The sequence below is a fragment of the Gorilla gorilla genome, chromosome 16 (genome assembly GCF_029281585.2).
Source record: "Gorilla gorilla gorilla isolate KB3781 chromosome 16, NHGRI_mGorGor1-v2.1_pri, whole genome shotgun sequence".
Classification (NCBI taxonomy): Eukaryota; Metazoa; Chordata; class Mammalia; order Primates; family Hominidae; genus Gorilla; species Gorilla gorilla.
Genome location: NC_073240.2, coordinates 86,183,281 through 86,195,322, shown reverse-complemented (window position 1 = coordinate 86,195,322; position 12,042 = coordinate 86,183,281). Strand labels below are relative to the sequence as shown.

At 52.4% G+C, this 12,042-nt stretch overlaps 1 protein-coding gene across 4 annotated transcripts in view; it reads right to left on the bottom strand.

Moving 5' to 3' along the window:
- Window positions 1-8,788, bottom strand: part of SLC28A1 (solute carrier family 28 member 1) — a 59,203-nt gene extending 50,415 nt beyond the window's left edge. For 3 of the 4 annotated variants that reach the window (XR_010131064.1, XM_063698787.1, XM_063698789.1), the window contains exons 1-4: window positions 7,673-8,788; window positions 6,604-6,715; window positions 5,600-5,688; window positions 4,020-4,111 (exon numbers count right to left, since the gene is read on the bottom strand). Coding sequence is in view for 3 of the 4 variants with exons in the window: in XM_063698787.1 (XP_063554857.1) it covers window positions 4,020-4,111; window positions 5,600-5,688; window positions 6,604-6,699 (277 nt within the window). In the remaining variant the exon portion in view is untranslated. Of the gene's footprint in view, window positions 1-4,019; window positions 4,112-5,599; window positions 5,689-6,603; window positions 6,716-6,873; window positions 7,075-7,672 lie in introns of all 4 variants that reach the window. The other variant, XM_063698788.1, reaches the window with a different exon arrangement.
- Between the last annotated feature and the right edge of the window lie 3,254 nt (window positions 8,789-12,042).

The following is a 12,042-nucleotide window of genomic DNA, read 5'->3' as shown; positions in this document are numbered from 1 at the left end:
ATGTGTGCTCGGACTGCGTTCTGAAATGTTCATCAATGACCATGCTTCCTGGAGTTTCCTTTCCCCTTTTGCCCTTCTCTCCTTTGAGCCACTCAGCCAGTCCATCAGGAAAGGCACATAAGAATGGATAGCAGAGGGGGAGATGTCTCTCCCTAGATTTTTTTTTTTTTTTTTTTTTTTGGAGATAGGGTCTCACTTTGTTGCCCAGGCTGGAGTACAGTGGCACAATCTCGGCTGACTGCAACCTCTGCCTCCTGGGTCCAAGCAATCCTTCTGCCTCAGCCTCCCGAGTAGCTGGGATTACAGTTGCCCACCGCCATGGCTGGCTAATTTTTGTATTTTTGGTAGAGACAAGGTTTCGCCATATTGCTCAGGCTGGTGTTGAACTCCTGGGCTCAAGTGATCCGCCCACCTCAGCCTCCCAAAGTGCTGTGATTACAAGCGTAAGCCACCGTGCCCGGCCTCTCCCTGGCTTTTGAATTTCAGAATCCAGGATCCTCGAAGAATGAAAAGGACTCATAGCCATGGATAAAAAATGTGATCTGAAACATCACGAATAAAGGTAAGTTCTACCCAACCCCTCTGCTACAGGCAATAACAAGGACACTGGTATCACAGAGAAAGCGCCTGAGCCTGGCAAGGCCGCCAAGCCAGGTGTGTTTGCAGCATTGCAAGCAGTGAAGCCCTGTGCCTGGCTTCCTGGTCGAGTCCCAGGGAGGTCCCAGGACTGCAGAGAGAGTAATGCCCGTGTGGTGCGTGGCAAGCAGGGCCCTAGAAAGCCAGTGAGGCTCTGCAGGCACCAAAACAGCGGAACTAGTCTCCACGAGAGGCCTGAAGAGAAGAGAGGCGGGAGACCAGAATGAGCCCACCATGGAGAAGAGGGTGTCACCATGGCCACCTGCAAGGATAGAGGACCCAGGACCAGCTGGAGAAGTGGACAGGTCAGGAGACACTTGAGGAGTAATGACAGATAAGCCCCCCCTGGTGACCCCCAGAGGAAGGGATGAAGGGAGGTTCCAAATGGACAGAAATTGAGTTCCCGTCACTCACTGGAATGATAACATTGAGGGAGAAGATAAGTTGAGTTATAAAAAATAAAATGACCTTTCTGTCACATGGAAGCTTGTGGGCTGGAGTTCCTACCTGAACGGGTGTCATTGAGATACACAGGTGAGCCCCACAGAGCGGTGCTGGGGCTGCTGGTACCGGCCATGGGGGTTCAGGGGAGGGGAACCTGGCCAGGGAGAGGCTCCGTGGTCGTCAGGAGGTGAGCTTAGCACTTCAGATGCATTTTCACAATGAATCCTCACAAGACCCCTGCAAGGTGGGGTCTACAGTGATGCCCACTTGGAGAGGGAGGCCTCTGAGGCCAGCCGAGATGAGTGCCTCACACAGGGAGGGCATGGGGCTAGGAGGCCAAGAAGGTCTGTGCGCCTCAGGGCCTGTGCTTTGTGGTCGGGGTGGGCCAGGAAGGCTGGGGGGGTCTGGGCAGGCCAGGACGGGGACTCAGGGAGAGGGGGCAGTGTGGAGGGGTCCTCCAGGAGGGGCACAAGGACAGAAGTGCTTTTGGAAGTATTTTATTCATCTAGGATCCATTCACAGGGATTGGTTTGGGGACGGGCAGGACCTGAGCTAAGCTCCTTGAAGACCTCCCTGGGCTTTGGCTGGGAGAGCGGGCAAGAGGCACCTCCTTCTTCTAAGACTGGGGACACCAAGGCCATCCTTGTTAGTCTGATGGTGCCAGGGCTGTCGCTGCACCCATGGAGAAGGCCTACCTAAGGCAAGCAAGCCACTGTCACAGCTCAGGAGCCAAGTCCTGAGAATATGAGCCTCATTTCTCTATCACAGCTATTCCCAGAACATCTGTGAACAGCCTCCCCAGGAAAGAGGTGATGTAATAAAGATATTGAAAAGCCAGAGAAATCAAAGTCACCCAGAAACAGAGAAAGTCACTGCTGACCATTGCAAGGGGTCATTCAGTGATTCAGATTGCATTCCTGACAGCCATGGCAAACGTGGAAATAGGATGAGAGGGGTAATTTTTATTCTCTCCTGGACAGAATTCAATTGTTCTTCAAGAGAAACAAATCAGATCTGAGTGAAGGAGGCAGCCAAGGAAACAGAGATGGCCCTGGTTTCAGACCCTGCCAAAGGTGGACGTCACCATCTCTAGAAGGAAGCTGTGAGGGACATGGACCCACCCCATGTCAGCAGATGACCCTACTTTCAAGTTCACCAAGCAGACCAGGTCATTGCTGTCGCCTCTCTCACTGCCCCTCCCCTCCAGAGCACCTATAATGAGTTCTGCATCTGTACCCATCCTCCTTTTTCTTTTTTTAAAATTTATTTTTATTTTTAAAATTTTTTGTAGAGGTGGGGTCTTGTTGTGTGGCCCAGGCTGGTCTCAAACCCCTGGCCTCAAACAATCCTCCCACTACAGCCTCCCACTACATCCTCCCAAAGTGCTGGGATTACAGGCATGAACCACCTGCCATGCCTGGCCCCTCTTTAATTCCAACCTGTCAGGATGAGATGAGCTTGCTCCTGCAAAGACCCACCCCTCCCGGTGGGGTGGGGAGCTTTTCTACTCCGTGCCAGGGGACCATGCTCCATCGGACATCTCTTCATCTCCCATTCCTTCATGTTCCTTCTACAAACTCCCCACCTCAGCTCGTACACACAAAGTGTCTCCCACCCCAAACTCATGCCCATCCTTGACACTGGGTAACACCCTGCCCATTCAGCCTCCCCGCCTGATCTCATAAAAATTGATCCAAAAAGCCATTTACACTTGCTGTCTGCACAGCCTCATCTCCCATCCGCTCCAATTCAGTTTTTGCACCTACACCCTAAGTCACCAGTGGCCTCCTTGTCCCTAAATTGGTGGACATGGCTCAGTTTTTGTCCTGCGGGTCTTGCAGAGATGCTGCTGATCTTTCCCTCCTTGAAACCCTTGCTCCTTTGGCTGCCGCCAACCCCTTCTGTGTGGCTGGTCTCCAGGCTTCTGTCTTTGACCCACTTCTCAATTCATTCTCCAAGTGTGCCTGGGGAGCCTCCTCTCTCCCTCAGATGGCCTGGCAGTGATACCTCCAACAAACTTTCCTAATTATCCCCCTTCCTGCCAAGACTCCCTCTGCACGCATGTTCTCTAGCTCTGTGGAAGACACCATCATCCTCCTATCACCCGAGCAGGCCCCTGGGGCAGCCCTAATTCAGGGTTTCCTTCATGCTGCACACCCAGTCATTGCCAAGTACAGCTAGCATTGCTTCCCGAGGACCTCTCCCATTGCCCCCGCCCACCTTCCACAGCTTCATTCTCACACAGGCATTGCAGCCCTCAATGTCTCCGTCTCCCCATCTTTCCTGCCCTCCTTCCAGGGTCTCACAGTGTGAATTCCACCTTGACGCTTCCCTGTTCAAAACCTTCAGTGGCTCTCTCTGGCCTTGAGGGTAAAATCCAAGTCCTTGAGCATCCTCCCATATCCCTACCCACTCCCCATCCTGGGCCCTTTCCTATCTCTTCAGCCCCATCCCCTGACACTCCTTGTCTAGAACTTTACCCTCCAGACCTTACAGTGCAGACGTCGAACTTTATCGAAACCCACACCCTGCCAGTTTTCACCTTTGCTCCTGTGACTCCTCTGTGTGGAGTGCCTTTGCCCTCCTTAGTATCTTTCACCTCCACCTGGCTAACTCCTACTTAGCCTGTGAGACTCCAATGTCACCTCCTCCTGGAAGTCCTCCCTGACCATCCCCCATTGCTCCTTGGTGTTCCCAGATGACACGCTGCATTATGTGGGACTATTTCTTCCACCTCCCTTACTGATGAGGGAGTGCCTTGGGAACAAGATCTGGCCTGGCTTAACAGATGCCTCAGTACCCAGCAAGGGAGCTGGACCTGAGTTGGTGATCAACAACCATTTGTTGAATGACTGGGTGAGTGAATGACCCTGCCCTGAGACATGGATAGCTGAGGCAGGAGTCATTGTGTCCTGGGTAGTGCTGGGCCCCAGGCTCACCAGTGCAGAGCAGGCCTGTGCCGATCCATCGAAACAGCTGCATGTGCTCCCTGCAGAAGCTTCTGGCTCTCAGGGCTGGCTGCAGGTTCCTCCTGGGAACAGGACCAGCAGGGTCCATGAGTGCATGAGCAGACCCCATCTGGGGGAGATCCTCAGCACCTCCACTCAGGTATGTCCCCGGTAAAGTGGCAACAGGGGCAAGCCAGGGCTTGCCTTGACATCCCCACAGGGCTGCAGGGCAACCCCAGCCCAGGGCAAATGTAGAAATGGTTCAGGCCTTCCTGCCTCTGTGGCAGCACCCACAGGCCCCACTACCCCAGTGATAGTCCCTGCCTCCAGGGCTCAGGAGGAAGTTCACTGAAAAGGCAGAACCTCATCAACATACAGAAATGTGGCCGGTGGGGGGCGCGGTGGCTCACACCAGTAATCCCAGCACTTTGGGAGGCCCAGGAGCGTGGATCACTTGAGCCCAGGAGTTCGAGACTAGCCTGGGCAACATGACAAACCCCTTCTCTACCAAAAATACAAAAATTAGCCAGGCATGGTGGCGTGCGCCTCTAATCCCAGCTGCTCAAGAAGCTGAGGCAGGAGAATCTCTTGAGCCCAGGACGGGTTCGTGCCACTGCACTCCAGCCCAGGCAACAGAGTGAGACCTGCCTAAAAAAAAAAAAGAGAGAGAGAAAGAAAGGAAGGAAGGAAGGAAGAGAAAGCAAGCAAGCAAGAAAGAAAAAAGGAAAGAAGGAAGGAAGGAAGGAAGGAAGGAAGGAAGGAAGGAAGGAAGGAAAAGAAAAAAGAAAAGAAAAGAAAAGAAAAACATGGATGGCTGCCTCCCCTCCCCTGTCGTTCATCCACCTGCCCGTGGGACACACATTGAGTAGACGCCCACTCAATGCTAATTGGAATCCACTCACCAGCTGCCATTTTAAGGAGCCTCACCCCCTCTCAGTCCCCACCTCCCACCTCCTTCTGAGAGGGTGGAGGAGGCATTCTTCCCATACCCCCTGCCCAGGCAAAGAGACGGAATCCCTCCCCCACCACCACCCCCTGCCCATCACGGTGTCCTCAGCTCTGGATCTGGCCAGCAAGGACCCAGATGGCCCAGGCATCAGGAGGCAGAGTTCTATGCTCACCTCAGACACTCGCTGCCTATGCCACCCGGGCTGGTCCCTTCCCCTCTCTGGGCTTCTACCTCCCTGTGTAAAATCAGGGACCTTGCCCAGTTCAGGATTTTTAACCGGAGTCTTCAGACTCCCCGAGGTACCCCAGAGACTGAATGGGGGTAGAAGGCAGAAGGGGGAGGTTGAGAGGGAGGTCTGGCTGGTTCAGGGCAGGCCCCACGTACATACTGGGGTTCCTGATGGGATTTCGTTTCAGCTATTCAAAAGCAGGTGGGGAGCCTGTGACTTGGCTCACCCTCGAGGCTCATGTGCCTGTGCGTGTTGGCTAAAGCGCCTTTATTCCTCCCTTCAACAAAGGTTCACGTCCCCCCAATTCCCATCCGCCAGGAGGCCCGGCTCCCCATCCTGTTCCCAAGCAGCCTCCACCCCAGGCCCGCCCTTGTCTCTCCAGAGATCACCTACCATCTGGAGAAGGGCTTCGGCGCCGCCTCGCTCCAGCTGCTCCTGATCTCTGCGGGGCTCAAGTCACTCCTAGGGAGCTGGCCTTCCTCCTACAGCCCGCAGGGAGCTGTCAGGTCGGCCTGCCCCTTACCCACCCCCAGGAACTTACAGCTGGGGGTCGGGGGCCACGGTGAGACCCTGGCTGAGGAGGGGACTGGGCTGGGGCACAGGGAGGAATTAGAAGCCTACTAAACTGGATTCTGCAAGGCAGGCACTGAGCACCTACTGTGTGCAGGGCTCTGCCAGACACATCTTGCCCTCAGCGAGCTCATGGTCTGCGCAGGGACAGACACCTGCGGCCCAGCTGTGACTGAGAGGGGCCGAGGGGAGGCCTGTAAGGGAGGCCCCAGGCAGGGCTACCTCATCACATGACCTCAGGGCACCATGCACCCACCGTCTGTGGAGCTGTTTTGGGTGGGGGGTGGGTATTCTTGCAGATGACAGCGTGAAAGGAGCACCCCAAGAGACAAGGGCAGTGAAGGGGAGGGGGCTTTATCAGAGGAGCCTGGGAGCATGCAGGGTGTCCTACCAGGCTCCGAGTTCTGGGTGGTGTGCCTCGACCTGACCTGGCCACTTGAAAGCAAGGACAAGGCTCCTTGAAGGCTGAGATTTCCTTAGAGACCCCCCTCCCCCATCATCTGGTTTTGATTCTCATTCTGTAGGTCACAGCTCAAATGTCACTTCCTCACTGGGGCCTGCCCTGCCCTTTCAGACTAGGACTTTCAGACTATAGTGCACACAGTACGTGCTCAGTCAATGTTTAATGAGTGAAATAAAGGGGGATGCCTTGTGTTGAGGAGGCCAACACACTGGGAGGTTCATAACTGTGCCAGCAAAGAGGTGAGGAGGGGGCAGAAGAATGGGGTGTGAGGGAAGGTGGTGAGCAAAAGCCTCATCACCTCGGCAGCCGGGCTCAAGCCAAAGAGACCGAGGGGTCAGGATGACTGACGGGGAAGGGTACAGACCAGGCTTTCCAAGAAATCAGCCCCCATGTTCTCCAGACCCTTGGCCACAGGTGTGAGAGAGATGGACTCTCTTCGTCTCGAGGGGTCGTTCTCCATGTCCCAGACCTTCCAGCTGAAAGACAAATCAGGGAGCGCCCAACGCTGAAAGGGAGGCCGGGCAGGGCCCAGTTTAGGGGCCCGGGGAAAGGGGAGAGGACTGAGTGGGGGGAGCAGATGCCTGGCACAGCCAGAGCCCTGCCTGGGGGCCACCTATGCCATCCCAGAGCTCACCCCTCCTTGTGACTGGTACTGCAACCTTGACTTCTCAGCACATGGAGGAGGTACCTCTTCCTTTTTCTAGAGACTGGGTCTCCCTATGTTGCACAGGCTGGTCTCCAACTCCTGGGCTCAAGCAGTCCTCCCACCTCAGCCTCCCAAAGTGTTGGGATTACAGGCGTGCGCCACCACCCCAGCCTGCACCCACATCTGAACCTGTAAGAGGCAAGTCCTTGTGAACTCTGGGAGTTCCAGGCAGAAACAGCAAATTCTGCCCACTTCATAGGGAAGGAAAGTAAAGAATTATATACAGCATGCATATGTATCTGATACAGGCATTTTTCTGAAGAGAGGACCTAGCTTTCATCACTCCCTACAACTGGTTAAAACTATTACCATTAAGTGAGATCTTCAGTGTATTCTACTTTTCCATCTCTGAAAGATGGAGGTGTGACATCCTTAAAGGCATCATTCCAGTTCCTGGATCCAACTATACCTGAAACCAATCCTACTCCTGGACTTTCCATTGCAAGAATCAATATAGTTCATTTTTTGCTGAAGCTCAGTTCGTAGGCTTAAGCTCGTCTGTAAATAAGAGTGGTAACTAACACCTCCTCTCTCCCTTCTCTTGTTCCCGCTCATTTTTCTCCCCTTGGGTGGTGCCCTACTCCATCCAAATGCCAGCCCAGTTAGGCTGACATACTCAGAGACCCGTGCATGTGCATGCACACACACAGGCAGAGCCTGGAAATGCCCTGGCTCACACACAGATGCACAGCAGCGCACACAGAAGCGGGGCCCTGTTTCTACTCACGTATTTGCGGTTAACAGGTCACTTTCAGAGAGAGGGAAGCACACGTCTCTGTGGGGACAAGCTGGGTCCAACCTGCTTTGGCTCTGGCTTGCCTTGTCACTTCAGCAGAAATTCCTGGGCAGAGTCCAGGGTCGGAGTAGGTTGGGCCTGCCACCCAGTTCTGCCCAGCGCCTCCCCAGAGGCCAGGGCCACAGCCAGGGTGGGGACCCCAACACGGTCTCAGGGATACAGGAAGCAGGCCCACTTGCAACCTGGCTCCCTGCAGCTCCTGCCCACTGGCTGCTGCTTCTCCATCAGAGATGCCCTCCTCTGCCCTCTCCCCAGTTCCCAAACTGACCTCTTCCAGGCCTACTAGGGCCGCTTCTTCCAGGAAGCCACGTATGTGATTATTTCCCTCCCCCTCCTTCCCTCCCATGGCCTCCTTTCCCCAGCCAGGCTGTTAGCTTTTTGCATTTTATCTTTCATTTTGCATCTTGCTCTATCTCCCTTTCTCACTAGATGGGGATTTATTATAACAGCAACCAATTTTCCTGTGCTGGAAAATGAGGAAAGCAGTGTAGCTGTCAGAAATAGTAAAAGTGTTTCAGGTCTGTCAAGAAGACAAAACCAAATCACACCATTTCCCCTTCATTTCATCTTTGTTAAATGAATACCTAAGCCAACGGTGTGCAAAGCGAAGGGCTGAACGCTTTAGTTTTTCAATCCTCAAACTAAACATTAAACTCATCTGATGGCATTCACAACATCTCTTTAATAATTAATGGTACACGCTCAGGACAAAATCCTCTATGATGCATAAATACTTCCTAGTACCGGCACCTCCTGGTTGTTTTGGAAGTTTGGAGAGGATGGTGGATGGACACCCCCTCTTTTTGAAAACATTTTTTCTTCATCTGTCATTTGAATTACCAAAGCATTACAAGTGTATCATTAAACATTTAAACATCAGAGAAATATACAGAATGAGGGAAGTTAAAATCCCCAGAATCTGAGCCCCCAGGGATGACCACTATTGAGTTTGTGTGGCATTTTCCTCCTTTTTTTTTTTTTTTGAGACAGAGTTTCACTCTTGTTGCCCAGGCTAGAGTGCAGTGGTGCGAGCTCAGTTCACTGCAACCTCCGCCTCCCAAGTTCAAGCGATTCTCCTGCCTCAGCCTCCCAAGTAGCTGCGATTACAGGCATGTGCCACCACACCTGGCTAATTTTATATTTTTAGTAGAGATGGAGTTTCTCCATGTTGGTCAGGCTGGTCTCGAACCCCCGACCTCAGGTGGTCCACCCGCCTCGGCCTCCCAAAATGCTGGGATTACAGGCATGAGCCACTGCGCCTGGCCTTTTCTCCACTTTTTTTCCCTAAATGTATATTATTTTATGTTATTCATTTTCCAACAGGGGATCACACAGTAACAGTGTTCTCATAATTTGATTTTTCTAGCAGAGTTCCACACACTGTGGAGAGCCCATGTGTTACCTTGATTGAAAACTAGCCACAGAGCAAGACTCTACCTTTAAAAAAAAAAAGAGGGGGGGGCGCAGTGGCTCACGCCTGTACTCCCAGCACTTTGGGAGGCCAAGGTGGGCAGATCACTTGAGGCCAGGAGTTCGAGACCAGCCTGGCCAACATGGTGAAACCCCCTCTCTACTAAAAATACAAAAATTAGCCAGGCATGGTGGCAGGTGCCTGTAGTCCCAGCTACTCGGGAGGCTGAGGCAGGAGAATTGCTTGAACTCGAGAGGTGGAGGCTGCAGTGAGCAGAGATCACACCACTGCACTCCAGCCTCGGCAACAGAGCGAGACTCTACCGCAAAAAAAGAAAAGAAAAGAAAACTAAATGTCTCTGAGCAGCACTACTGTCTCCATGGGTGGCCACCACAGGGATGGGCCTGGAGCTGTCCTCAAAGGGGTCTTCACCAAGCCCTAGTGAAGAAAAAAAGGACGCTACCTGCTTTTCCACTTTGCCCTGTGCTACCCCCTTCCCCTCCTTTCTTCAGTCCCGCCTTCCCTCCTCTCCTACTGTCCTTTTCTCTCATCCTTGTTTCTGTCAGCATCCAGAGGGAAGCCAGGAACACAACACATCCAGCAGCAACCACGCTTGCTTCGAAACATTCTCGACACTGCAGCTTATAACCTTCACATCGTTGTGGGCCCTAATCTCTACAACAAGGATTTAATGGGCTGTGTGTCTTGGGGTGGACCTTGAGCTTGGAGCCCAAAGGTCTCCACTCCTGACTGCCAAAGTTAACTTGCTGCCTCATCTGGGGGTGGGTAATAGAACACATGAGGAGTCAATGTGCTCCTGCTTAGGAAGTACCTGGCAGGGAGTCAAGCGGCATCAGGCTGGCAGGTGTCATTGCTGTCACAGGTCCCATCCGGGGTGTCCTGACACACTGCTCCCCTCCTCCAGGCCAGGAGACTCCGGGCTTCTCCCCTGCTCCTCCTCTCAAGGAGGCATGGCCAGGAGGGATATCCCAGACCCCAGAAGCCAAGCGGTCTTTTCAGGTGGAATGTGGTGAAAAGCCACAGGCTGGGGAGTTGGGAGGCTGGATAGATTGGGGTGGAGACCCCAGGGAAAGACCAACAGCTGGAGGACCTCAGGTGTCCCGGCTGTGCCCATCCAGCTGTGGGACCTCAGCATGTCCTTGGGCTTCTTGGTGGCCTGTTTCCTAAGGAGACAGCCTCTGAGGCCCGGCACACCCGCAGGCACCCGCTGAGTGAGACCTAGAGCTGAGCCAGGCCAGGGCAGAGTGGGGAGAGGACCACATAAATATGCATAGATAATTTCCCTCACCATCCAGCAGAGCTCAGAAGGGTTGACAGTAAAGGGGCTGCTCCGCCCCTCCAACTCTATCCCATTCCTCAGAGGCAACCACCTAACTTTTCTGGTTTTAGTTCTTCTGCAGGCCACCTCCTGTTTTAGGGAATTATTAGTCAAAGAGTTGGAGAGGATCCCTTCTCGCCAGGCTCTGACATAATAGGTTATTTTATAAGTAGTGAGTGAAACATTCAAAAAGCACAAGAACTGTCAGAAGAGTTGCTCAGCAATCTCTTTATTTTCTTCTCATGTTTCTGCCCACACTCATTTCTTAGCTCTTCACAGGCGAGGTCTCTTTCATTGCATCGATTCGTGTATCCAAGCACTGGACAAATAAAGAGGCTCATCCCTCGTCAAGTTCCATGAACATGACTTCATCATTCTTCTCTCCTAAACCTGGGATGATTGGCAGAAAGGGCATCCATACAACTTTTTCTTCTGCATTTGGCATTGAAAAATGGACTTCCCGTAGTCTGTAGTAGAAATATTGGAAAGTAGCAATAATCCTAGCACTTTGGGAGGCCAAGGCAGGTAGATCGCTTGAGCCCAGGACTTCAAGACCAGCCTGGGCAACACAGGGAGACCCTGTCTCTACAAAAAATAGAAAAAATTAGACAGGTGTTGTGGCATGCACCTGTAATCCCAGCCACTCGGGAGGCTGAGGTGGGAGAATCATTTAAGCCTGGGAAGTCAAGGCTGCAGTGAACCATAATCACACCACTGCACTCCAGCCTGGGCGACAGGAGTGAGACCCTGTAAAAAAAAAATTGATGACATAGAGCTAAATACAAAGACTAAAGAAATATCTTGGGCTTTTATACTCTTTGCTTGTGACTCTTCTAGTTTTCCTGTGGGAACAGACTAGCCCAAGTGTTAGAGCACACTGCTCTCCTGGCAACTACAGAGCTAGTTCAGCTGGTCCCAGGGGAAGAAAGCATTCCAGTACCCCAAAGGCTGGAAGCCCCCAGCCTGCTTGGCATGATTATCCAACGGTTTCCGATATAGTTTACTCCTTGACCCACTCTACTCACTGAGAACATCTGGGCACATGTGGTCATCATCCAATACAAAATGAAAGGCCGAGTCTGGGGCTCATCTACGGCAGCAACAAGAGGCCTGGTAGAATTAGGATGCCTGGTCCCACCTGCAGGAGTGCTTAAGGCCACCAGGCAGGGCGAATTTTACCCAAGCAGTTCAGAGCTCACTGTTCCCAAATATTTAATATTTAATTGATTGTACTTATAAAGTGTATTTCCCTTGTTGTTCTTTTTACCTTCTATTCCTCTTGCCTCTCCAGCTCATGTTAGCATTTTATTTATTCATTTATTTTTTTGAGACAGAGTCTCACTCTGTCTCCCTGGCTGGCGTGCAGTGGCGCAATCTCAGCTCACTACAGCCTCGACCTCCCACCAATCCTCCCACCTCAGCCTCCAGAGTAGTTGGGACTACAGATGTGCACCATACGCCGGCTAATTTTTTTTTCTTTTTAAAAAAATTTCATCCCGGTTGTTCTAATATTTATTTATTTACCTATTTTGTAAAGACAGGGTCTTACCA